This window comes from Cervus canadensis, chromosome Y, assembly GCF_019320065.1.
Source record: "Cervus canadensis isolate Bull #8, Minnesota chromosome Y, ASM1932006v1, whole genome shotgun sequence".
Lineage (NCBI taxonomy): Eukaryota > Metazoa > Chordata > Mammalia > Artiodactyla > Cervidae > Cervus > Cervus canadensis.
Genome location: NC_057420.1, coordinates 6,529,644 through 6,556,968, shown reverse-complemented (window position 1 = coordinate 6,556,968; position 27,325 = coordinate 6,529,644). Strand labels below are relative to the sequence as shown.

Genomic DNA, 27,325 nt, shown 5'->3' with positions numbered 1-27,325 from the left:
ATCTAGTCTTGGTAAATTCAAAAAAATTGAAATCATTCCAGTCATCTTTTCTGACCACAGTGCAGTAAGATTAGATCTCAATTACAGGAAAAAAAAATATTAAAAATTCAAACACAAGGAGGCTAAATAACACGCTTCTGAATAACCAACAAATCATAGAAGAAATCAAAAAAGAAATCAAAATATGCATAGAAATGAATGAAAATGAAAACACAACAACCCAAAACCTATGGGACACTGTAAAAGCAGTGCTAAGGGGAAGGTTCATAGCATTACAGGCTTACATCAAAAAAAAAGAAAAAAGCCAAATAAATAACCTAACTCTACACCTAAAGCAATTAGAGAAGGAAGAAATGAAGAACTCCAGGGTTAGCAGAAGGAAAGAAATCTTAAAAATCAGGGCAGAAATAAATGCAAAAGAAACTAAAGAGACCATAGCAAAAATCAACAAAGCTAAAAGCTGGTTTTTTTTGAAAAGTAAACGAAAATTACCAAACCAATTAGCAAGACTCATTAAGAAACAAAGAGAGAAGAACCAAAATAACAAAATAGAAATGAAATGGAGAGATCACAACAGACAAACATGAAATACAAGGATCATAAGAGACTACTACCAGCAGCTCTATGCCAATAAAATGGACAACTTGGATGAATATGGACAAATTCTTAGAAAAAGTATAACCTTCCAAAACTGAACCAGGAAGAAATAGAAGATCTTAACAGAGCCATCACAAGCAAGGAAATCGAAACTGTAATCAGAAATCTTCCAGCAAACAAAAGCCCAGGACCAGATGGCTTCACAGCTGAATTCTACCAAAAATTTAGAGAAGTGCTAACACCTATCTTACTCAAACTCTTCCAGAAAATTGCAGAAGAAGGTAAACTTCCAAACTCATTCTATGAGGCCACCATCACCCTAATTCCAAAACCAGACAAAGATGCCACAAAAAAAGAAAACTACAGGCCAATATCACTGATGAACATAGATGCAAAAATCCTTAACAAAATTCTAGCAAACAGAATCCAACAACATATTAAAAAAATCATACACCATGACCAAGTGGGCTTTATCCCAGGAATGCAAGGATTCTTTAATATATGCAAATCAATCAATGTAATACACCACATTAACAAATTGAAAGATAAAAACCATATGATTATCTCAATAGATGCAAAAAAGCCTTTGACAAAATTCAACACTCATTTATGATTAAAACTCTCCAGAAAGCAGGAATAGAAGGAACATACCTCAACATATAAAAGCTATATATGACAAACCCACAGCAAGCATTACCCTCAATGGTGAAAAATTGAAAGCATTTCCCCTGAAATCAGGAACAAGACAAGGGTGCCCACTCTCACCACTACTATTCAACATAGTGTTGGAAGTTTTGGCCACAGCAATCAGAGCAGAAAAAGAAGTAAAAGGAATCCAGATAGGAAAAGAAGAAGTGAAACTCTCACTGTTTGCAGATGACATGATTCTCTACATAGAAAACCCTAAAGACTCTACCAGAAAATTACTAGAGCTAATCAATGAATACAGTAAAGTTGCAGGATATAAAATTAACACTCAGAAATCCCTTGCATTCCTATATATTAACAATGAAAAAACAGAAAGAGAAATTAAGGAAACAATACCATTCACCATTGCAACAAATAGAATAAAATACTTAGGAGTATATCTGTCTCTGCTTTTTAATAGCTGTTTAAGTTGGTCGTAAATTTCCTTCCAAGGAGCTAGCGTCTTTTAATTTCATGACTGCAGTCACCATCTGCAGTGATTTTGAAGCCCAGAAAAATAAAGTCAGCCATTGTTTCCACTGTTTCCCCATCTATTTGCCATTAAGTGATGGGGCCAGAAGCCATGATCTTAGTTTTCTGAATGTTGAGCTTTAAGCCAATTCTTCTCTCTCCTCTTTTGCTTTCATCAAGAGGCTTTTTAGTTCTTCACTTTCTGCCATATGGGTGGTGTCATCTGCATATCAGAGGTTAGTGATATTACTCTCAGCAGTCTTGATTCCAGTTTGTGCTTCATCTAGCCCATTGTTATTCATGATGTACCCTACATATAAGTTAAATAAGCAGGGTGACAATTTACAGCCTTGAGGTACTCCTTTTCCTATTTGGAACCAGTCTGTTGTTCCATGTCCAGTTCTGAGTATTGAATCCTGACCTGCATACAGGTTTCTCAAGAGGCAGGTCAGGTGATCTGGTATTCCCATCTCTTTCAGAATTTTCCACCATTTATTGTGATCCACACAGTTAAAGCCTTTGGCATAGTCAATAAAGCGGAAATATATGTTTTTTGGAACTCTCCTGATTTTTCGATGATCCAGTGGATGTTGACAGTTTGGTCTCTGGATTCCTCTGGATTTTCTAGGTAATGACAAACCACTTCAGTATTCTTGCCTTGAGAACCCTGTGAACAGGAAGAATTTTTTTAATTAACTACAAAAGACTGAATAGTCAAAGCAAAGTTAAAAATGAAAAACAAGCTGGACGTGCCTTGCTCTGTGATTTGAAACTAAATTACAAAGTTATAGTAGTCAATCAAGCTGGTGTTGTCATAAAAATTGACAGCAGACCAATTATATTTCTTCTTCACACAATTCATATGAAAGTCTGACCCAGGCCTCTTGTTTGTGTCCTGTGTACCATACACATAACATAAAATTACCATTTAAAAGTATTCCTAATTTATGTTTAATTTTTTAGGGAATTGTCGTCTCCATAGGTCCATCATTGTTTTATAGTCTCATCAGCAGATTACAAGGGCTTCAGATTCTCTACATAGTTACTGAAACTTCCTGGGTAATTACGCCTTCTCCTCTCACAGAAATTTGAATTGTGATATTTCATCACAATTTATTATTGAAATCATTACATTTCTCATTGAAACCATTTTAAAACATGTAGTTCAGAGGTTGTACAACTATTGACCATTGTGGTTTTCCAAGAATTTTCATCATCCTAAACCAAACACTGTACCTACTAAACAGTAAAGTATCCTTCTGTCCCTCATTAGTTACTGTCATTGTACTTCCCAGCTCTATGATTTTGATTAGTTTGGTATCCCATGTAGGTGGAGTCATTCAGTATTTATCACTTTCTGCCTCATTTAGTTTACTTAGCATAACATGCTTAAAATTCATACATGTTCCAACATATATCAGAGTTTCATTCATTTCTATCTGAATAATGTAAATATATCACATTTTGTTTATCATAGTAATCATATTTATCATATCATATTATATTTATCCTTTGATGGATATTTGGAACATTTATATCTTTTGGCTGCTTTGAATAGTGTTGCTATGAAAATGAGTGTACAAACATTTGTTCAAGTGCTCAGTTTTACCAGGTTGGTGCAAGAATAATTGCTATGTAATACTGTGAATTTTTAATCTTTTATAACTTGGTTCAAACATATCTTTATTAATCAAAATAGGAACCACTAAATGTCAACACGTTTTGGCTAAGGAGAAACAAGTTTGTTCCTGGGGTGATACCTCATTGCAGTTTTTTTTTTAGTTAATTAATTTTTAATTGAAGGATAATTGCTTTATAGTATTCTGTTGGTTTCTGTCAAATATCAGCAGGAGTCAGCCATAGGTATACGTATGTCCCCTCCCTCTTTTACCTCCTTCCTACCTCCCTCCCATCCCAGCCTATTAGGCTGTTGCAGAGTACTGGTTTAAGTTCCCTGAGTCAAGCCACAAATTCCCATTGGCTATCTATATTACATATGGTAATAAAAGTTTCTGTGTTACTCTCTCCATGCATCCCACCCTGTCCTTCCTTCCCCAGATCCGGTGTCTGTAAGTCAGTTGTCTATGTCTGTGTCCCCATCGCTGCCTGGCAAATAATTTCATCAGTACCATCTATCTAGATTTCACATATATGTATTAATATAAAATATTTTTCTCTTTCTGACTGACTTCACTCTGTGTAATAGGCTCTGGGTTCATTCATCTCATTACAACTGACTCATGGGTTCCTTTACATGGCTGAGTAATATTCCATTTCTATATATGCTTCTTGATTCATTAATCTGCTGATGGAATTCTGAGGTGCTTCCATGTTCTACCTATTAACAATAGTATAGCTGCAGTGAACATTGAGATAGATACCTGTGTCTTTTTCAATTTTGGTTTCCTCTGTATATGCCTAGTAATGGGATTGTTGGGTCATATGGAGGTTTTATTCCTAGTTTTTTAAGGAATTTCTATACTGTCATGCATAGTGACTGTATCAGTTTGTTTTCCCACCAACAGTGCAAGAGCATTCTCTTTTCTCCACAGCCTCTCCAGCATTTATTCTATAGATTTTTTGATGATGGCCATTCTGACTGGTATAAGATGATAACTCGTAATTTTGATTTGCATTTTTCTAATAATGAGTGATGTCGAGCATCTTTCATGTGTTTGTTAGCCATCTGTATGTCTTCTTTGCAGAAATGTCAGTTTAGGTCTTTTTCCCATTTTTTGATTTTCTGATAGTTGGATGAGCTGTATATTTTGGAAATTAATCCTTATTTGACTTTTTCATTTGCTATTATTTTTTCCCTTTGCGGGTTGTATTTTTACTTTGTTTATAGTCTTCTTTGTGTGCAAAAGTTTTTAAGTTTAATTAGGTCCCACTCATTTACTTTTGCTTTTGTTTCCATTTCCTCTAGGAGGTGGATCATACAGGTTCTTGTTATGATTTATATCATAGAGTGTTCTGCCTGTGTTTTCCCCTTAAGTTTTTTTAGTTTCTGGTCATACATTTAAATATTTAATCCATTTTGACTTTATCTTTGTATATGGTGTTGATTTTGTATCTGGTAACTTTGATAAAATCAAAGATTAGGCCTGGTAACTTTTAGATAGTATCTCTAGGATTTTCTGTGTATACTATCATGTCATCTGGAGAGTTTTACTTCATTTCTGATCTGGATTCCTTTTATTCTTTTTCTTCTCTGATTGCCATTGCTAGGACTTCCAAAACTGTTGAATTATAGCAGCAAGAATGGGAAGCCTTTTCTTGTTCTTGATCTTAGAGGGAATGCTTTCAGTTTTTTACTGCTGAGAGTATTGTTTGCTGTGGGTTTATCATATGTGGCATTTAGGTTAAGGTAGGTGCCTTCTATGCCCATTTTTGGAAGTTTTTTTTTTTTTTTTTAAATCATAAATTTGTGCAGATTTTGTCAAAGGTTTTTCTGTATATTAAAATTATCAATATGGTTTTTGTCTTTCAATTGTTAATGTGGTGTATCACATGATTGATTTGCAAATATTGTAAAATCCTTGTGTCTCTGGCATAAAGCCCACTTGATTATGATGTGTATGATCTTTTTAATGTGTTGTTGAATTCTGTTTGCTAGAATTTTGTTGGGGATTTTCCCATCTATGTTCTTCAGTGATGTGCTGCTGTGCTTAGGTGCTCAGTTGTGTCTGACTCTTTATAGCCCCATGGACTGTGACATGCCAGGCTCCTCTGTACATGGGCATTCTCCAGGCAGGAATACTGGAATGGGTTGCTGTGCCCTCTTTTAGGGGATGTGTCTTACCCTGGATTTGAAATGGTGTCCTGCCTTGCAGGTGGATTCTTTACCAGCTGAGCTACCAAGGAAGCCCATTCATCAGTGATACTGGCCTGAAATTTTCTTTTGTGTGTGTCATCTTTGCCTGGTTTTGATAACATGGTAATGATGGCGTCATAGAACCAGTTTGTAAGTGTTCCTTCTTCAGTTTTATGAAAGAGTTTTAGGAGGATAGGCACTAGCTCTTCTTTAAATGTTTGATAAAATTTACCTGTGAAAGCATCAGCCTTGGGCTTTTATTTTTTGGGGAGATTTTTTTCTTCACACTTTCAACTTTAATGCTTGTAATTGCATTGTTCAATATTTCTATTTCTTGGTTCAGTCTTAGAATATTGAACTTTTCTAAGAATCTTTCCATTTCATCCAGGTTGTCCATTTTATTATCATATAGATGCTTAGAGTAGTCTCTTGTAATCCTTTGTATTTCTTCATTGTCTGTTATAACCTTTCCTTTTTCATTACTAATTTTGTTCATCTGATTCTTCTCTTTTTCTTGATGAGTCTGGCCAAAGGTTTGTTGATTTTGTTTACCGTCTCAAAGAACTAGCTTCTAGTTTCATTAATCTTTACTCTTGTTAGTTTCATTTTTTTTTTCATGTATTTCTGCCCAAGTATTTTATGATTTCTTTTCCATTAATTTTTGTTGTTGTTGTTTTTTAATAACTACTTTAAGTCTAAAGATAGGTTATCTGTTCAAATAGTCTAGTGGTTTTCCCTACTTTCTTCAATTTAAGTCCAAATTTGGCAATAAAGAGTTCATTATCTGAGCCATTGTCAGCTCCTGGCCTTGATTTTGCTGACTGTGTGGAGCTTTTCCATCTTGGCTGCAAAGAATATAATCAGTCTAGTTTCAGTATTGACCATCTGGTCTTGTGTTGTTGGAAGAGGGTGTTTGCTATGAACAGTGCATTCTCTTGGAAAAACTCTATTAGCCTTTGACCTGCTTTGTTTTGTACTGCCAAGGCCAAATTTGCCAGTTACTGCAAGTATCTCTTGTCATCCTACTTTTGCATTCCAGTCACCTATAATGAAAGCATCTTTTTTGGGTGTGTGTTCTAGAAGGTCTTGTAGGTCTTCATGAAACCATTCAACTTCAGCTTCTTTGGCATTACTGTTTGGGGCATAGACTTGGATTACTGTGGCTTTGAGTGGGTTGCCTTGGAAATGAACAGAGATTATTCTCTTGTTTTTGAGATTGTGTCCATGTACTGTATTTTCTACTCTTTTTGTTGACTGTGATGGCTACTCCATTTCTCCTAAGGGATTCTTGCCCACAGTAGCAGGTATGATGGTCATCTGAGTTAAATTCACCTGTTCCAGTCCATTTTGGTTCACTGATTCCTAACATATTGATGTTCACTCCTGCTCTCTCCTGTTTGACCACTTCCAATTTGCCTTGATTCATGGACCTTATATTCCAGGTTCCTATGCAATATTGCCCTTTACAGCTTTGGGCTTTACTCCCATCACCAGTCACTTCCACACTTGGGTGTTGTTTTTGCTTTGGCTCTGTTTCTTCTTTCTTTCTGTAGTTATTTCTCCATTGATCTCCAGTAGAGTGTTGGGCACCTATTGACCTGGTGAGTTCATCTTTCAGTGTCCTATCTTTTTGCCTTTTCATGGGGCTCTCAAGGCGAGAATACTGAAGTAGTTTGCCATTCACTTCTCCAGTGCACCATGTTTTGTTAGAACTTTCCACCATGACCTGTCTGCCTTTGGTGGCCCTATATGGCATAGCTCATAGTTTCGTTGAGTTAGACAAGGCTGTGGTCCATCTGATCAGTTTGGTTAGTTTTCAGTGATTGTGGTTTTCATTCTGTGTACCCTCTGATTCATAAGGAGACTAGGATTATGAAAGTGTCCTGATGGGAGTGGCTGACTGAGCGGGAGACTGGGTCTTGCTCTGATGTTTTGGGTCATGCTTAATAAACAGAGGCAGAAGATATTAAGAAGAGGTGGCAAGAATATATGGAAGAACTATACAAAAAAGATCTTCAAGACCCACATAACCATGGTAGTAGGATCACTCACCTAGAGCCAGGCACCCTGGAATGCAAAGTCTAGTGGGCCATAGAAACCATCAGTATGAGCAAAACTAGTGGAGATGGTGAAATTTCAGTTGCACTATTTCAAATCCTAAAAGATGATGCTATGAAGGGAAGTGCTGCACTCAGTGTGCCAACAAATTTGGAAAACTCAGCTGTGGCCATAGAACTGGAAAAGGTTAGTTTTCATTCCAATCCCAAAGAAAGGCAATGCCAAAGAATGTTCAAACTGCTGCTCCACACAATTGATCTCATCTCACATACTTTCAGCAAAGTAATGCTGAAAATCTCCAAGCCAGGCTTTAACAGTAAGTGAATGTGAACTTTCAGATGGTCAAACTGTATTTAGAAAAGGCAGAGGAACTAGAGATCAAATTGCCAACATCGGTTCAATCATCAGAAAAGCAGAAGAGCTCTATAAAAACCTCTACTATTGTTTTATTAACTATGCCAAAGCCTTTGACTTTGTGGATTACCGCAAACTGTGGGAAATTCTTCAAGAGATGGAAATAGCAGACCACTTGACCTGCCTCCTGAGAAATCTGTTTGCAGGTCAAGAAGCAACAGTTATAACATGAAGCAGCAGACTGGTTCCTAATTGGGAAAGGAGTTCAAGATTGTATATTGTCACCTTGCTTATTTAACTTATATGCAGAGTACATCATGAGAAATGCGAGGCCGGGTGAAGTACAAGCTGGAATTGATTGCTGGGAGAAATACCAATAACCTCAAACATGCAGATGACACCACCCTTATGGCAGAATGTGAAGAACTAAAGGCTTCTTGATAAAAGTAAAATAGGAGAGTGAAAAAGTTGGCTTAAAACTGAACATTCAAAAGGCTAAGATCATGGCATCCGGTCCCATCACTTCATGGCAAATAGATGGGGAAACAATGAAATCAGTGAAAAATTTTATTTTGGAGGGCTCCAAAGTCACTACAGTTGGTGACTGCAGCCATGAAATTAGAAGATGCTTGCTCCCTGGAAGAAAAGCTGTGAATAACCTAGACAGCATATTAAAAAGCAGAGACATTTATTTGCCAACAAAGGTTCACCTAGTCAAAGCTACGGTTTTACCAGTAGTCATGTATGGATATGAGAATTCGGCTATAAAGAAAATTGAGTGCCAAAGAATTGATGCTTTTGAACTGTTGTGTTGGAGAAGACTCTTGAGAGGTCTTGGAGATCAAGAAGATGCAACCATATGCAACCAGTCCATCCTAAAGGAAATCAGTCCTAAATATTCATTGAAAGGACTGATACTGAAGCTGAAACTTGAATACTTTGGCCACCTGATGCAAAGAACTGATTCATTGGAAAAGAATCTGATGCTGGGAAAGATTGAAGGTGGGAGGAGAAGGGGTGACAAGAGGATGAGATGGTTGGAAGATGTCACCAACTCTATGGTCATGAGTTTGTGTAAACTCCAGGAGTTGCTGATAGACAGGGAAGCCTCGTTTGCTACATTTCATGGGGCTGTAAAAAATTGGACACAGCTGAGAGACTGAACTGTCTGTCTATATGGATTTTCTTGTTTCTTGAAGTAGGATTGTATTGCTGTAAACTTCCCTCTTATAACTGCTTTTGCTGCATCCCATAGGTTTTGAGTTGTGTTTTCATTGTCATGTTTCTAGGAGAATTTTCCTTTCCCTTTAAATTTCTTCAGTGAGGTGTTAGTTATTTAGAAACATATTGTTTAATCTCGCATATGTTCTGGTTTTTCAGGTTTTTTTTTTTTTTTCTGTAATTGATACCTATTCTCATAGCATTGTGGTCAGAATAGATGATTGATACATATTTCAGTTTTCTTGAATTTACTGAGGTTTGATTTATGACCCAAGATGTGGTCTGTCCTCAAGAGTGTTCCATGTGCACTTGAGAAGGACGTGTGTTGTTCTGCACTTGCATGGAATGTTCTGAATATATCAGTGATATAAATCTGGTCTAATGTGTTATTTAAGGCTTTTGTTTCCTTATTAATTTTCTATTTTGAGCATCTGTCCATTAGTGTAAGTGTGGTATTAATGTCCCCTACTGTGATTGTGTTACTGTCAATTTCTCCTTTTATGTCTATTAGTGTTTGTCTTGTGTATTGAGTTGCTGTGTTGGATGCATAGATATTTATAATTGTTCCATCTTCCTCTTGGATTGATCCATAATTGTTATATAGTGTTCTTCCTTATCTGTTGTAATATTCTTTATTTTAAGGTATTTGTCTGATGTGAGAATTGCTATTCCAGATTATTTTTTTATTACTTTTGCATTCTCCCACTTTCAGTTTTTATGTTTTTCTAGGTCTGAACTGGGTTTCTTGTAGACTGGATATGTATGGGTTTGTTTTTGTATCCATTCAGTCCTTCTGTGTCTTTTGGTTGAATCATTTAATCCATTTACATTTAAGGTATTTATTGATATATTGATAATGATATTGATTGCCTTTTTTTTTTTTTTTTTTTTTTTTTAGTTTTAGGGGGTTTGTTTTTATAGGTCTTTTTCATTTTTCGTGTTTCTTGTCCATATAAAGCCTCTTAACATTTGCTGTAAAGCTGATTTAGTGGTACTCAATTCTGTTTTTCTCTACTGTGAAACTTTTGATTTCTCCCATCAATTTTGAATGAGATCCTTGCTGCTAGAGTAATCTTGGTTGTAGATTTTTCCATTTCAGTATTTGAAATAAATTGTGCCATTCCCTTCTAGCCTGCACTTTTTCCTGAAAAATTAGGTGTTAAACATATGGAGTTTCCTTTGTATGTTACTTGTTTTCCATCACTGGTTTTAACATTCTTTCTTTGTGTTTAATTTTTGATAGTTTGATTAGTACCTGTCTCAGTGTGTTTCTCCTTAGGTTTATTGTAGATGGGTCTCTGCCCTTCTTGAACTTGATTGACTATTTCCTTTTCCCCGTTGGGGAGATTTTCGACTATGATCTCTTCAAAAATTTTATCAGAGCCTTTCTTTTTCTCTTCTTCTTTTAAAAATGAAAGGGAAGTCATTCAGTCATGTGCAGCTCTTTGCGACCCCATGGACTGTAGCCTCCACGTTCCTCTGTCCATGAGATTTTCCAGGCAAGAGTACTAGAGTGAGTTGCCTTTTCCTTTTCCAGAGGATCTTTCCAACCCAGGGATTGAACCCAGGTCTCCTGCATTGAAGGCAGATGCTTCACTGTCTGAGCCACCAGGGAAGCTTTTTCTTTTCAGACCCCTATAATTAGAATGTTGGTGCATTTTCTATTGTCCCAGACGTATCTGGGGCTATCCTTTGTTCTTTTCATTCTTTTTCACTTATTCTGCTCTTCAGCAGTTATTTCCACCATTCTGTCTTCCAGCTCACTTATCCATTCTTCTGCCTCAGATATTCTGCTATTAATTTCTTGTAGAGTGTTTTAAATTTCATTAATTGTGTTGTCTTTTGCTTATTCTTTATTTTTTAGGCTTTTGTTAAATGTGCTAATTGATTCTTGCATTTTTTCCCTTCTATATTTGAGGTCTTGGGTCATGTTTACAATCATTACTCTGAATTCTTTTTCATATAGTTTGCCTATTTCTTCTTCATTTATTTGGACTGTGTGTTTCTAAGTTATTTCTTCATTTGTGCGGTATTTCTCTGCCTTCTCTCTCTCTCTCTCTTTTTAATTAACTCACTGTGTTTAAAGTCTCCTGTTCCCAGGTGTCCTGCTGATTCTGCTAATAGAACCAGTTATCTTGCTGTTTGCACTGTTTGCATTGTTCACTGAAGCAGGGTAGGGAAGGTGTGAGCTCAGAACCTGGAAAGGAGCCTTAAGGAGCCATAAGAACTGCAGACATGTTTATTGTCTCCCAGCTGGCACAGCAGCCATAACATGGCCTCTCTTATGGCTGACAAAGTAGCCATAGTAGTAGCCATAACATAGTCATAACATATTCCTGATGTTGCTCCATTGTAGCACTGATGGAGCAGCAGACAGGGCTTTTGTGGTGATTCTCATAGAGGTGGACTGCACATAGTAGTCTGTGACCAAACGATTACCTTGTAACATGCATGTACAGTGCTATAAGTGATCTCAGCTATTATATAACTGTGCAAAGTAATTGTTTAAGAAGGTGGGGCAAGAGGGCTTGTGATTGTCGGACGAGAGAACCTGACGCCATCTTGTTAATTTCCCCATACCTGGCTTCCAGGTTGTATTCGTTCTTCCTTTTGGTTTCTGCCCTTTTTGGGGAAGGTTGGTCCAGTGGTTTGCTCAGTGTAGGGTGTGACTTGTGCTTGTGTTCTGGTGGAAGGAGGTGAGGTTTTTTGTCCCCCCCTGTGATGAACAGGGCTGTATGAGGTGGTAATCCTGTCTACTGATGATTTGGTTTGTTTTTTTGTTTGTTTGTTTTTGTTTTTTGTCTTGTTTTTTCCTTGGATAAGGTGTCCTTCACAGGGTCCTGCTGGCAGTTGGGTGATGCCAGGTCTTGTATACAGGTGGTTACCTTTGTGGGAGTTCTCACTAATTAATACTCCCTGTGGTTAGTACTCTGGTAGTCTAAGGCCTTGGAGTTAGCAGTGCTCTTACTCCAAACAGTCCAGTCCTGATACTCAGTTTTGCATGGTTCTACATACTATTTCCTGGTGATCAGTTATTCCTGCCCCCCCTTAGCTGGTATTCTGCAAGATCTTCTGTGTGTCTAGAATGTGTATTACTTATGTATCCATGTAGAGAGATGTACTCCATATACACCTTTTCCTCCACAATCTTGTTCTCTCCCACATTGTAGTTTTGATTTGCATTTCTATAATAATAAGCAGTGTTATTTTTTTCATGGATTTATTAGCCATCTGTGTGTCTTCTTTGGAGAAATGTCTGTTAATTTTTTTAAAATTTTAATTAGAGGATAATTACTTTACAATATTGTGATGATTTCTGCCATGTATCAACTTGTATCTGCTGTAGAAATATATATGCTCCTTCCCTCTTGAACCTCTCTCCTACCTCCTCCATCTGATCCCTTACAGGTTGTCACAACACATTGGCTTTGGATTCCCTGCATCATACAGCAAATTCCCATTGACTCTTTATTTTACATGTGATGTATACATGTTAATGTGACTTTCTCAAATCATCTGACCCTCTATTTCCCTACTGTGTCCATAAGTCTGTTCTCTGTGTTTGCATCTCCATTTCTGCTGTGCAAATAGGTTTATCAGTACCATCTTTCTAGATTGCATGTATATGTACTAATATAAAATATTTGTCCTTCTGTTTCTGATTTACTTCACTCTGTATAGTCGGCTTTAGGCTCATTCAACTCATTAGAAGTGACTCAAATGGATTCCTTTTCATGGCCGAGTAATATTCCATTATTCGTATGTGCATCTTTTTATCCATTCTTCTGTCAGTGGACATCTGGGTTGCTTCTATGTCCTAGATATTACAAATAGTGCTGCAGTGAACACTGGGGTACATAGGTCTTTTTCAGTTACTATTTTCTCAGAGTATATTCCCAGTAGTGAGATGGCTGTTTTATTGTAGCTTTGTTGCTATTTTTTTTTTTTTTTAAGGAACTTCCATGCATTCTTCCATAGTGGCTGTGTCAGTTTGCTTTCCCACCAACAGTGTAAGAGGGTTCCTTTTTCTCCACGTTCTCTCCAGCATTTATTATTGTTTGTTAATTTTTTGATAATGGCCACTCTGACTGGTGTGAGGTGATACCTCAGTTATGATTTTGATTTGCATTTCTCTAATAATGAGCCATGTTGAGCTTCTTTCCATGTATTTGTTAGCCCTCTGTATGTCTCCTTTGGAGAAATGTCTGTTAGGTCTTTTGCCACTTTTTTGGTTGTGGTGTTTGGTTTTCTCTTACTGGTTTTTATGAGCTGTTTGTATCTTTTGTCAGTTCCATTTGCTATTAGCTTCTCCTGTCCTCAGTGTTGTTGATTCCTTGTTTATGGTTTCCTCTGCAATTCAGTGTTTAATTAGGCCCCATTTGTTTATTTTTGCTTTTATTTTCATTACTTTAGGAGGTAGGTCCTAAGAGGTTCTTACTGTGATGTATGTCTGTAATGCCTGTGTTTTCCTCTGAAGAGTTTTATAGTTTCTGGTCTTACATTTACATCTTCAATCCATCTTGAGTTTGGTTTTGTGTATGGCATTAGAAAGTGTTCTAATTTTACTATTTTGCATGTAGCTCTCCAGTTTTCACAGCACCACTTATTGAAAAGAGTAGTAATAACCTAAATTTGAGCTCATTTTAAAATTCTACATTTAATTCTTCCTCACGTTCTGTTTTTTGATGTCAGAATTTACATTTTTTATCTTGTGTATTCATTAGTAAATTATCTTAGTTGTAGTTATTTTTGTTCTCCTCTTTGTTATGTTAGCTGTGTAAGTGATTGACCAACCAATTTTATGTTAGACTGTTATAGAACCTGTGGCGGCAGAAGAAGACAAGCGGCACTCAAAGATGCGTAAGAGCAGGGTTTATTCAGCACGGGTGCTGGCCCAGTGAAGTTACCTCCAAAGGCGGAGCACCCTGACTTTTTTCTTGATATCTTTTATATCTTTAATGTTATATCTTTCCCCACTCAAACAGCTCAGATTCCTCTCCTCCCCCAGTAGCCTAAGTTGCCAGGGATGTGAGGAGCAAGCAGGATCATAGAGGCAAAAGCAGTCGTTGATGAGCTGCAGCTGTTAAAATAATGAAATGGAAAGCAAAAGATTGTTACTTTAATTGGGGGCTTTGATTTCACTCCTGTCTCACTCCCCGACCTCGGTTGGACAACTGCCTCTGTGAACCCTGTTACAGTTCTGATTAAGAGGGGTGTGAGGGGGGAATAAGCAGGCATCCATCGAGTATGACCTCGACCATCCCCATCATTGTTTCAAACTGTCCTAGCCAAGAGAGCCCCATCCTCCAAAGAGGCCATCTATATCCCATCCCTTCCAGGTATAAACTGGAACATGAGAAATCTTCCTGATACTTTTATCTATGTCTGTTATAACTTTTACATTGTCATCTATTTGGATACACCAGTCACTTTAGTTGAATTTCCTGCAAGCTCTTCCTTCCTCAGGTAGGAGGTAGTCTAATGCTGTTCGATTTTGATAGATGGCAGTCATCATCTGGAATTGTTACCATGACAACAGTTCCAATGCAGTTGTGATTTGACCAGTTACAATCTCAGGTACCATCTGCAATTAGGTTATTCGGTTGAGCTTGTAAATGGGGGTGCTATATCCCCAATTCCCATCCTGTCCCCATGTGTCCAGACAATAATATTGGATTATATTTTGGGTGGCCACTCATCTTTGCCCCAATTTTGTTTCCCTCCCAACTTGAGGGATTGTTTTTCTCTATGTCTCAGGTTGTCATAGATTGGGACACCCAGTGTGTCCCCTTGTGAGTCAAGTAAGAGGAAGAAACCTGACTGAGTTATTCCTATGGTGCATGTTCCTCCCCGTCGGGATGGGACTTGTGAATAGGCCCTTCTCTCACAAATTCAAAAAAGTCCCTCTGAGGCCTGCCATAAGTCTGGGGTTGTGGAGTTAAAATATTTCCAAAATGGGCTGATGCTTGGGATTGTAAGAAAGGGATTAATATCAAGTTGATTTCTCATACAGCTTTACACTAGAATTCTGGAGGTAGAGTTGAAGGGAATGCAAGCGTGACTTCCATTCCTTCTCTTTGGGGAGCCCAATACCAGGTTGGGGCCCCTGGCCACCATGAAAGGCCCTTACTAGTATCAGTATAGACCAGTGCTTTTCTGTATTTTGAGGTATAATTTATCCCTTCCAGGCTTAGGCATTCTTGGCTTAATGTGTCCGTAGACAGGGTCCAATGTGGTCCCCTGCCCACCTCCTCACTGTTCGATTCCATTTGAATAGCAGGAAGGGATCCAATCCCATACCCTTCCAGGGCCATGTTTCACTCAATCAGGGCCCATCCACAAGGCCAGCAGCTAGTGACATTTAATTTCTGAGCTACCTCCTTGGTTAGATGGATCAAAAGATTATTTCCAATAGTATGGCATGTTAAACTTATCTTTCATTGAGGCTAGAAGCTGTACAGTCCACTGGACATTGGCTTTGGATCTGATGCCAGTGGGTCTCACTTAGATACTTGGGACTTTAACCACTGACCACCTCTGGGACTGCTTCTTTCCTAGACTGGTCATGTTTCCCTGCCCCGCCTCCCTCACCCCAGTCTGACATCCCAAAATGAGTATGTTGGGTCCAACAGGCCATCTGTCTTGAGGTGGCCATAGCACATTAGGCCATTCACACTGCAGACTCTAATATTTCCCTTCCCTAGTGCATGGGGAAGCTGAACTATCATATGTGACTGGTTGGTATGTATAGTAAGTGAATCCTTGGATCTGTTTCCCGCTATGGTAGACAGATTCCGTACAATGAGAACAATCATCCTGGCTCTCAGATGAGGAGAGGATTGACTGAACTACCAAGAAAGGGTGAAAGTATGCTGTCTTCATACTTAAGCTGATTGCAGTAGAGGGAGAGTCCAAAAAGCATGAACTATGAAAAAGTAGTCATAGTGGAGAAGTAGGCAGGTCATAGGGGAGAGTTCTGACAAAATGTGGTTCACTGGAGACGTGAATGGCAAACCACTTACTGTTCTTGCCTTGTGAACCCCATGAACATTATGAAAAGGTAAAAAGATAGTACACTGAAAGTTGAACTCCCCAGGTCAGTAGCTGCCCAATACGCTACTGGAGATCAGTGGACAAATAACTCCAGAAAGAACGAAGAGATGCACCAAAGCAAAACCGACACCTAGTTGTGCACTGGTGATGGAAGAAAAGTCCAATGCTGTAAACGGCAATATTGTATAGGAACTTGGAATTTTAGGTCCTTGAATCAAGGCAGATTGGAAGTACTCAAACAGGAGATAGCAAGAGTGAATATTGACATTGTAGGAATCAGTAAACTAAAATGGACTGGAAGGGGTGAATTTAATTCAGATGACCATTATATCTGCTACTGTGGGCAAGAATCCCTTAGAAGAAATCCAATAGCCATCATAGTCAACAAAAGAGTCCAGAATACAGTACTTGGATGCAATCTCAAAAATGAGAGAATGATCTCTGTTCGTTTCCAAGGGAAACCATTCAATACCACCATAATCCAAATCTATGCCCTGATAGTAATGCCAAAGAAGCTGAAGTTGAACGGTTCTGAGAAGACCTACAAGACCTTTTAGAACTAACCCGCCAAAAGATGTTGTTTTCATTATAGGGTATTGCAATGCAAAAGAAGGATGACAAGAGATGCCTGAAATAACAGGCAAATTTGGCCTTGGCCAAACGAAACAGGTCAAAAGCTGAGTTTTGCCAAGAGAATGCACTGTTCATAGCACACCTTTTTCAACAACACAAGAGAGAAGACTCTACACAGGGCATCACCAAATGGTTGAATCATCGAAAAAGCAAGAGAGCTCCAGACAAGCATCTACTACTGCTTTATTAACTATGCCAAAGCCTTTGACTGTGTGGATCACAACAAGCTGTGGAAAATTCTTCAAGCAATGGGAATAGGAGACCACCTGACCTGCCTCATGAGAAACCTGTATGCAGGTCAGGAAGCAGCAGTCAGAACTGGACATGGAACAATCGACTGGCTCCAGATAGGAAAAGAAGTACATCGTGGCTGTCTGTTGTCACCCTACTTATTTAACTTATACGCAAAGTACATCATGAGAAATGCTGGGCTGGATGAAGTACAAACTGTAATCAAGATTGCCAGGAGAAATATCAATAACCTTAGATATGCAGATGACACCACCCTTATGGCACAAAGTGAAGAATTAAAGAGCCTCTTGATGAAAGTGAAAGATGAAAGTGAAATAGTTGGCTTAAAGCTTAACATTCAGAAAACTAAGGTCATGGCATCCAGTCCTAACACTTCATGGCAAATAGTTGGGGAAACATTGAAAACTATGACAGCCTTTATTTTGGGGGGCTCCAAAATCACTGCAGATGGTGATTGCAGCCATGAAATTAAAAGATGCTTTCTCCTTGGAAGAAAAGTTATGACAAACCTAGATAGCATATTAAAAAGCAGGGACATTATTTTGCCAAGAAAGGGACATCTAGTCAAAGGAATGTTTTTTTTTCCAGCAGACATATATGGATGTAAGAGTAGGGTTATAAAGAAAGCAGAGCACTGAAGGATACTTTTGACCTGTTGTGTTGGAGAAGACTCTTGAGGGTCCTTTGAACTTCAAGGAGATCCAGCCAGTCTCTCCTAAAGGAAATCAGTCCTGGATATTCATTGGAATGACCGGTGCTAAAGCTGAAACTCCAGACTTTGGCCACCTCATGCGAAGAACTGTCTTATTTGAAAAGACTGATCTGGGAAAGATTGAAGATGGGAAGAGAAAGGGATGGCAGAGGATGAGATGGTTGGATGACATCACCAACTCAATGGACATGAGTTGAGTAAACTCTGGGAGTTGATGATGGACAGGGAGACCTAGCATACTGCAATCCATAGGTCGCAAGAGTTGGACATGACTGAGAGACTAATCATAACTGAACTGATGAAGAAGTAGGCAGAGCAGAGGGAGAGTTTTTGAAGCCAAGTCCACTTCGGGGGAGACACAGACTAAAGCCCTATTCCTAATAAAATGATAGGGTGAGTCTCAGCACAATTAATAAGTAGTACTCCTGCCTCTTGTTGGTCCTGTTGGTTCTTCCAATTTCAGCTATGTGTTGACTGAACAGCTACCTGTGTGGGCAAGGCAGAGCTTTGGGGTGGTTGTTTCCTTCTTCGCAAGGTCAGGTACATGGTTTCCTCTGGACTGAGGGCCATTCTTTACTTCTCTTGGCTCTCTGTCAGACTTGCAGGTTTGGCTCTGAAATAATGGATCCAGGTGTCTATTCTTGCCGCCTTGAGAGCTTTGCTAATACTTAAGATTACCAAATAGGGCCCATACCAAATAGTGTTTTTTTTTTTTTTTTTTAATTGAAGAATAATTGCTTTACAGAATTTTGATGTTTTCTGTGAAAACTCAACATGAATCAGCCATTGGTATACAGATATGCCCTCCATTTTGAGTTTCCCTCCCATCTCCAAACTCAAACAGGGGCTCTAATCCACAGGGTTGGCTCTTTTTTTCCCAATCCTTTACCCATATTGGGTTCCCTGCAGGAAGTACTATTACGCCTAAGGATATGGGTATTCTATCAGTTGTCCTTGGATGTGTTTGAGAGATTGTGTGTCCTAACCCTGGTAGCTGCCTGTGTAAGCCCACATTCCCTAGTCTTTCTTTAAGTTGACTAGAGAGATTGGTCCTCCATAGAAGACTTCAAATGCCGAAAACCCTATCCCTGTCTGCAGTGAACATCTCATCTTTAAGAGAGCCACAGCTGGTCTTCTGGCCTAGTTTTATTAGGGTTTGTTTGAGGGTTCTATTTGTGTGTTCCACTTTACCTGAGCTCTAAGGTGGTAGGTAGTATGCAATTTCCACTGGGTTTTTAAAGCCTTTGCCACCTGTTGTACTGCCTTGGCTACAAATGCCGGTCAGTGTCCACCCCTATGGTCAGAGGTGTTCTGTATCTGGGAACAATATCTTTCAGAAGTGCCTTGGTTACTTCTCTTCTTTTTTCAGTTCAGGTAGGAAAGGCTTTCACCCAGCCTGAAAAGGTGCAGATAAAAGTCGAGGTATCTAAATCCTCAGCTTGGGGTAATTTCATTGAAGTCTACTTCCATATCCTCAAAGCGGGTAGTCCACAGTGATGTGTCCCTGCCAGTCTGCTAGGCCCCTGGCAAGCCTACTAGGCCCCTAGAGAGCATTATTTTGTAAATAGGGTGCACATCGCTGGGAAACAACAGAGTAGGGGAGGCGAGCAATGAGATAGTACCAGCCTAGCAAGGTCTCTACAGCTATTGATATAGGTCAGTTCATGTTGCTGGTTATCCAGCTTGAAGGCTAACTTCTGGAACATAGACTCGTGGGTCTTGTGTGATCCACCATCCCATCTTGGCCTTGGTTTCCTCTTCCTTTTTTATCCATTTTTCCTTCTCAGGAGACTACCAGGGGCAACTGGTATCTGCAGGGCTAGCAGGAGTTTTAGTTTATCTGGCGGCCGCCCCTGGGCAGTCTCCTTGTGCTGCTGCATCAATATGGTGGTTCCCTTTGACCACCGGTTCGCCTGCCTTCTGGTGGCCTTTAAAGTAGACAACTGCCATGTCCTTTGGTTCCCTTAATATTTACAGGAGTTTCAGGATTTTGAGTTGGTTTTTAATTCCTTTCCCTTCTGCTCTAAGGAGTCCTCTTTCCTTGTGTGAGCCTCTGAGGACATGTAGAGTAGCACAAGCGGAGGGAGGTTCAGGATGTAAATCCATGGCTGATTCATGTCAATGTATGGCAAAAACCACTACAATATTGTAAAGTAATTAGCCTCCAACTAATAAAAAAATAAAGGGGAAAAAAAAAGTGAGTCAGTAAAGATGTTGACTCGATGGTCTCTACTGAGTCCCAGTGCCCTGAATAATGCATATAACTCCACTTCCTGCACTGACCATTCTTGAAGAAACGCCTCTACTTCTCCCACTTCAGAGTCAGATACCATAGCATACCCAGCCATACTCTTCCCATTTTCTATGAAGCTGCTGCCATCAGTATATTTAGGACCAGGTCTCAGTTGCAGAGTGGCTTGCCAGTCAGGTCTACTCTACTAGAAAGCACTTCATGTAGTATTTCCAAGCAGTCATGGTCCAAGGGCCCTACTTTGTATGGAAAGAAGGTAGCCGCATTTAAAGTCCATACATCTTCCAGTTTTACCCAAAGATTTTCACATAGTAACCCTCCTTGTGAGTCATCTGTGCATGTGTGAGACAGTGCTGGCCTCTACTGTCCATCAGGGTTACAAGTGAATGTAGGACTTATAACTTTTGCCCCAGTGTTGGCCTCTCTCACTAGCACGGTAGTGGTTGCTGGTGCTTGGAGGCAGGGTGGCCATCCAGCTGCAACTGAGTCATCCTGTTTAGTCAAGTAGGCCACCGGCTTCTGTCAAGGTCCGAATTCTTGGGTCAAGATTCCCAAAGCCTTTCCACTGTTTTCATGGACAAAGAGATTGAACTCCTTGGTTACATAGGGAAGTTCTAGGTCTGGGGCCTCAGACAGTTTGGTCTTAATTGTTTGAAAGGCCACCCCTTGGCTTGGGCCCCATTCAGGGGGAGCCTTTTCTCCTTTCAGAACCTCATATAGGGGTCTGGCTGGGTTTGAAAATCCAGGGATTCATATACTGCAGAATCCTGCTGCTACCAGGAATTCATGGAACTCCTGGCAAGTGGTAGGGTAGGGATAATACAAACTGCTTGTTTGCTTTAAACCAGCCCCACGTGATGTTAAAACTTACATATTTGACTTGCCTTCTATAGATTTGTGCCTTTATCTTTGATACCTGGTACCCAGCTTCCGTTAACAAGGAAAGGGGTGGGGGTGGGGGGACTTTGTGTCTTCTAAGCATCGAGCTTGTGTTGTGCTGGCTAGCACAAGATCATTGACATATTGCAGCAGGACACAGTCTAACTCCTGTCCAGGAAATTTAGCCAAGTCGCTGGCCAAACTTCCCCAAAGAGAGTAGGAAGTTCTTGAACCCCTAAGGAAGTCTTGTCCAAGTGAGCTGTTCCTTGTTTTCCTGTATGTGGGTTTTTGCATTCAAAGGCAAATAGTAGTTGGCTGACAGGTGCAACCAAGAGGCAGAAGAAGGCATCTTTCAAGTCCAAGCAAGTAAACCATTTGACAGTGGAAGGGATCAGTCCTAGTAGAGAGTATGTATTAGGCACTGCCAGGTGCAGAGTATTTGTTGCCTCGTTTACAACTCTTAAGTCATCATCCGATGGTAGTCGTGTGTCCTGGCTTCTTCACAGGTATTAATGGGATGTTCCAAGGTGACTGGCATTTTATCAGAAGTCCATGTTGGCGTAGTCTTTGTAAATGAATCTGGATTTCCAGTCAGGTCTCCTGGGGAATTGGTTACTGTCATAGTTTTACAGTTTGAGCCCCTCCCTGGTTTCAGATCAATCAGGATGGGAGCATGGTGTTTTGCCAGACCTGGAGGATTTTTCTTAACCCAAACTAGTGGGTGCTTAGTCTGTAATTCAGGAGAAATGGTCCTTTTTGCTGGAGGGGAGGAATACAGCCACCATTCTCTCCTTACAGAGAGAGTCATAATGAAGGAGGAGGAAGGCATTCCTGCTAGTTTTAGCTGAGCTGATCCGTCAGCATTAAAGGAAATCTGGGCCCCGTCTTAGCAAGCAGGTCTCTTCTCATCAGAGGAACAGGGCAATTGGGCAGGTAGAGGAATTCGTACATTACCTCATGGCCCCTCAGTCAGCTTTGTCGAGGTCCTCAAAGCAGCCTGTGTGCCTGGGCGTCTGTGTTCCCAATGATTGTAGTTTCTTTTTCCAAGAAAGGAGGCTATCTGCTGGGTGTCCACTAAATGCTTACTGCCTGTATCCACCATGAAGTGCACTGGAGGGTCCCCTACTTGAATTCTGACTATAGACTCTCAGGGGCCCAGTTGGAGAGATCCTGGTCTGGTCTAGTCAGTTTTTACTCCAGCCAACCTGATCAGATTAGTGCTGGGTAGCTCAGGTTGATATTGGCTTGGGGGGGCTTGCTGCCTTGGTTTTGTTCCTAGGGCAGCTGGGGCATTCATTTTTCAGTGTCCCCTTTCTTCCCATTAGGCACACACTGATCGTGGCTGAGGGGAACTCTCCTTTTCAGATCTGGGGCCCTTGCCTTTCGGGGTGGTCCTGCTAGGGATGCAGGCATTGACAGGGCAGCTGTCAAAGCTTCATCATCTTTTGATGCTTCATCATCTTTTCCACTTCTTGGCATGTTGTTTGGTCACAATTGACAAAGACTTTGTTGGCTATTTGTAGCAATTCTGTGGCATTTTTACCTGCAAGCCCTTCTAACTTCTATAATTTTTTTGGATGTCCGATTGGACTTGTCCCACAAAGGCTGCATGTATCATCTGTTGATTTTCAAGGTCTTCAGGATCAAAAAGCATGTAGACCCAAAAGACCTCACAGAACCTCTCATAGAAATCGGCTAGGCTTTCATTTGGTTTTTGTAGCATCTCAGTAGTCTTAGCTGTGTTAATAGGCTTCTTTGCCCTGGCTTTTACCCCCTGTATAGGAGGGCCTGTCGATACCACTCCAGCTGGTTTCTTTCTTAATCCTCGGTATTGGGGTTCCAGAGGGCTTTTCCTCTGGAAGTTCTCCAGAGCCCAGTTCTCTGAGTCTAATTGGCCTCCTCTTTCATTGGCCTGGAGCCATTTTTGGGCCTTTGTCATGACTTACTGGAGCTCCTCTGTATTGAGTAGGGTGATGACAAGCTCCCAGCAATCTACCCAGGTGGGACAGTGGGTCTGGAAGATGGATTCTAAGAGAACAACCTGCTCTTAGTGCTTTTCAGAGTATGAGAAGGAATGATGTTTCCAGCTGAGATGCATCATGGAAAAAGGCTGGCAGTAAAAAATGGGTTCCCCCTCTTGTAGGGACCCATTGGCAGCAGAGTCCTGTGGTTCTTGAGTCTCTCATAAGGGCATTTGTAATGCTGAGGCAGCTGCTCCCTGAGACATGTGGCACCTACCCTTAGGTTCTCAGGTGGCTGGCCGTGGGGGCACAATAGCTTCAGGAGCATCAGGAGGAGGAGGTGAAATGGAAGGTTAGTGGACTATCTGGCAAATGGGATCTGCTACTCTTGGTGGGGAGCTCTGGGGATGTAAGATGGGGGCACTTCAACCTCACCCTGGAGAATAGGTGGTTCTTTCTCTTGGAATGAGGTCCTTTTCTTTGGTTGATTTACTTGGATCTTACCCTATCCTTGACCTGTGGCATAGAATTGAACCCAGGGGTCCTTAACTAGGCAGTTTTCAACCATTGATCAGTATATGGGAATCAGTCTGGGTGGCTGGGATCTTCCCTTATGACTCTATGCCCTGCTTGGGCAGTGGACACATGTAGCATCCTTTCTGGAGGCCCTCCGACCCCGAGGGAGGGCCACTCCTGGGTACGAAGAGTGTGCAGTTTTTCAGGACTCGATTTTACACCATAATTCCCAGAGAATCTTTTCTTAACATTCTTAACCATACACTCTAAGACAGTGAGTTTAGAAGTCAAATTGCCCATTATGTGAAGGTTCCTACCCTGAGGTGGTGTTGCACAACAAACAAAAGGAAGCACTCAACTTCTTTCCCCTTTATGGAGATTTAGACATCTCTAAGCATTGTCAGGTCAGTATAGACCCCCAACAGGGACCAGCCTCTCAGGGAGAGATTAAATCCTCCAAAGGCTGGCACTGTCCTGAGAGGTCATAAGGGAACCCTGCGTTAGGACTCTCTCAGGCACCGTAGTTGGAAGATGGTGGAGCACGGGGCTCTCACTTGATCACTCTCTCACACACACCAGAATTGACAGACCACCCAAGGGAACAGACCCTGAAACCCGCTTCTGCTTTTCTGAGTCTGTTCAGGAAGTGGTGTGGGGGGAGGCCATACTGGCCTAAGTGAGAGTTGGGATCCAGCAAATGGCCAGGAGGCGCCTCTCTCTTCCCTGGCACAAGGGGCCAGCTTGGTTGTTGGTTTTCCAGCCAACACACCAGAAAATGTTATATATATACCATTGTGGCAGGAGAAGACAAGCCACACTCAAAGATGCAGAACAGTAGAATTTATTTAGCATGGGGTGCTGGCCCAGTGGAGTCACCTGCAAAGGCTGAGTGCCCCAACTTTGTTCTGAGTATCTTTTATACACGGTAAACTTACTGCTCAAACAGCTCAGATCCCTCCCCTCCCCAGGTGTCCCCAAGTTGCCAAGGATGTAAGGAGCAAGCAAGATCACAGAGGCAAAAGCGCTGATTGATGAGCTGCATCTGTTAAAACAAGATAATGGAAGAGAAAGAAAATGAGAAAACAAAAGGTTGTTACTTGAATTGGGGGCTTTGTTTTCGCTCCTATTTCAAGACTTCTTTTTTTTTTTTTTTTAATTTACTCTGTAGTTACTTTTAGCTGTAAGATTTGTACTTCATATATTTCTGTTACTTGATACTTTGCATGTCACCTTAAAGAAACCCATTCAACATTTCTTTAAAAAGGACAGTCTGGTGGTGATAAACTCATTTAGTTTTTGCCTTTCTGGAAAATTCTTTGTGTCTCCTTCAGTTCTGAAAGGCAAATGGTTAAATACTCACGGTTGCCAATTTTTTTTTTTTTTTTTTTTTAATCACTGAATGTATTGTATCTTTTCCTGTCTGCTAAAAAGTTTCAACTGAAAACCTGATAATTTTGTAGAGTTTCCCTCATATATAAATAACAAGTTGTTTTCCTCTTGCACCTTCTTGATTCTGTCTTCATGTTTTAACTTTTGACATTTTAATTGTCTTATGTCTTGGTGTGGGTCTATGGGCCTCTCTTATTTAAAACTCTTTTGGCCTCCTGGATTTGCATCCCTTATTTCCTTCCATACATTTTGACCATTTTTTCTTCTGGACCTGTTTATAATGCGAATGTTGGTGTCCTTGATGTTGTCTCAAATGTACTGTACAAATGTACAAATGTACATACTGTACAAATGTACAAATGTAAAATGTACAAATCAGTCTCTACTTGTTTTTATTCCTTTTTTGCTATGATTGGGTGAATTCCAGTGCCATATGTTTGAGTTCACTGGCTCTTTTCATGCCTTCTATAATTTGTTGCTGATCTTTTTTTTTTTTCCTTTTTTAAAAAAAATTATTTAATTGGAGGCTAATTACAATGTTATAGTGGTTTTTGCCATACATTGACATGAATCTTGCTGATCTTTCTGTTGTGTTTTTGCAGTTTAGTTATTTGATTCTTCAGTTATGTTGTTTCTGTTTGTTACTTGTATAACTTATATATTCCATTAAAAATTTTCACTTCAATTTTCTGTTCTTCAGAGCTCAGTGACCATCTTGGGGTTGTTACTTTAAACTTTGTATCATGTAAATTAATTATCTATTTCAGTAATTTTTTTTTCCTGAAGTTTTATCTTTTTCTTCTATTTGTAATATAGTCCTCTGTTGCTTTCTTTTCTTTGATTCTGTATTGGTTTCTTCGATAAATCAACCTTCTCTCCCATTCTTCCCATTTGGAAGGTATGACTTCATGTTCAAGATGTTAGCCGAATAAGTGAGTAGGCTAAAAATTGAGAATTATATTTTATTAAGTGGACAAAACTGGAGATCTTGGAAATTGCTGTTAAGAGGTAAGGGCACAGAGAGGATATGTAGGAGTTTTTGCAACAGAGACCAGGTAGTTGGAAATCAAATGATTACTGTTATTTACAAAAAATCAGGTATACCAAGTTTTAATGAGTGTAGTACTTTTTCTGTTTTGGAAGTTGCAAGAGTCTGGTTGAAATCATTCATGTGGTATCCATCTTAGATACTTAAGGCTAGTGTCCTACTTTTCTCCATCCTGAATCTATTCAGGGTACACCCTGAGGGGTGGTGGCATTGATGGAGGGCTTGGCTTGTTTGTCTCCATCCATAGTTCCCTCAGGGCTTTCTGTTGGGTGACTGCAGTGGTTGATGGCTTGATGGCTACAACACCCTTTGTTTACTCATATGGCAGGTAAGATTTTTCATTTCACAGAGATAAAACTTGAGGTTGAACTTTGCATCAACTCTTGTTTGACTCTCAAATGTTTCTTATTTTCCAAGCAGCCTAGTTTCTTCTTAGTGGGTCTCAAGTCATTTAAGTGTGCCAAGACCTGTCAGTGTCAGAAAATGGCAGATTTCATTTACAACTAGATTCAGCATGATTGATAGACAGGCACTTGGAGCAGCATCTTTGGAAACATGTAAATATACCTCTTTAATGGGAAGAATAGGAGATAGGTTTTGCTTTCTGAACACTGAGTGCTTATGAATGCCATCTCAGAACTGTTTATTTCATTTATTTTTTTCCCATTTATTTTTATTAGTTGGAGGCTAACTACTTTACAATATTGTAGTGGTTTTTGCCATACATTGACATGAATCAGCCATGGATTTACATGTATTCCCCGTCCCAATCCCCCCCTCCTACCTCTCTCTCCACCTGATCCCTCTGGGTCTTCCCAGTGCACCAGCCCCGAGCACTTGTCTCATGCATCCCACCTGGGCTGGTGATCTGTTTCACCCTTGATAATATACATGTTTTGATGCTCTTCTCTCGAAACATCCCACCCCCGCCTTCTCCCACAGAGTCCAAAAGTCTGTTCTGTACATCTGTGTCTCTTTTTCTGTTTTGCATATAGGGTTATCATTACCATCTTTCTAAATTCCATATATATGTGTTAGTATGCTGTAATGTTCTTTATCTTTCTGGCTTACTTCACTCTGTATAATGGCCTCCAGTTTCATCCATCTCATTAGAACGGATTTCAAATGAATTCTTTCTAATGGCTGAAGTGATATTCCATTGTGTATATGTCCGAGCTTCCTTATCCATGACATCTGCTGATGGACATCTAGGTTGCTTCCATGTCCTGGCTATTATAAACAGTGCTGCGATGAACATTGGGGTGCACGTGTCTCTTTCAGATCTGGTTTCCTCAGTGTGTATGCCCAGAAGTGGGATTGCTGGGTCATATGGCAGTTCTATTTCCAGTTTTTTAAGAAATCTCCACACTGTTCTCCATAGTGGCTGTACTAGTTGCATTCCCACCAACAGTGTAAGAGGGTTCCCTTT

The 27,325-nt window shown here is 40.0% G+C and overlaps 1 protein-coding gene across 1 annotated transcript in view; it reads left to right on the top strand.

The window, feature by feature from the left end:
• Positions 1-27,325, top strand: part of LOC122436399 (gamma-taxilin-like) — a 90,548-nt gene that overhangs the window by 52,741 nt on the left and 10,482 nt on the right. The window contains exons 4-9 of the mRNA XM_043460208.1: positions 14,011-14,062; positions 19,222-19,274; positions 21,283-21,488; positions 22,348-22,457; positions 23,227-23,295; positions 26,083-26,224. Of these exons, the coding sequence (XP_043316143.1) occupies positions 14,011-14,062; positions 19,222-19,274; positions 21,283-21,488; positions 22,348-22,457; positions 23,227-23,295; positions 26,083-26,224 (632 nt within the window). The remainder of the gene's footprint in view (positions 1-14,010; positions 14,063-19,221; positions 19,275-21,282; positions 21,489-22,347; positions 22,458-23,226; positions 23,296-26,082; positions 26,225-27,325) is intronic.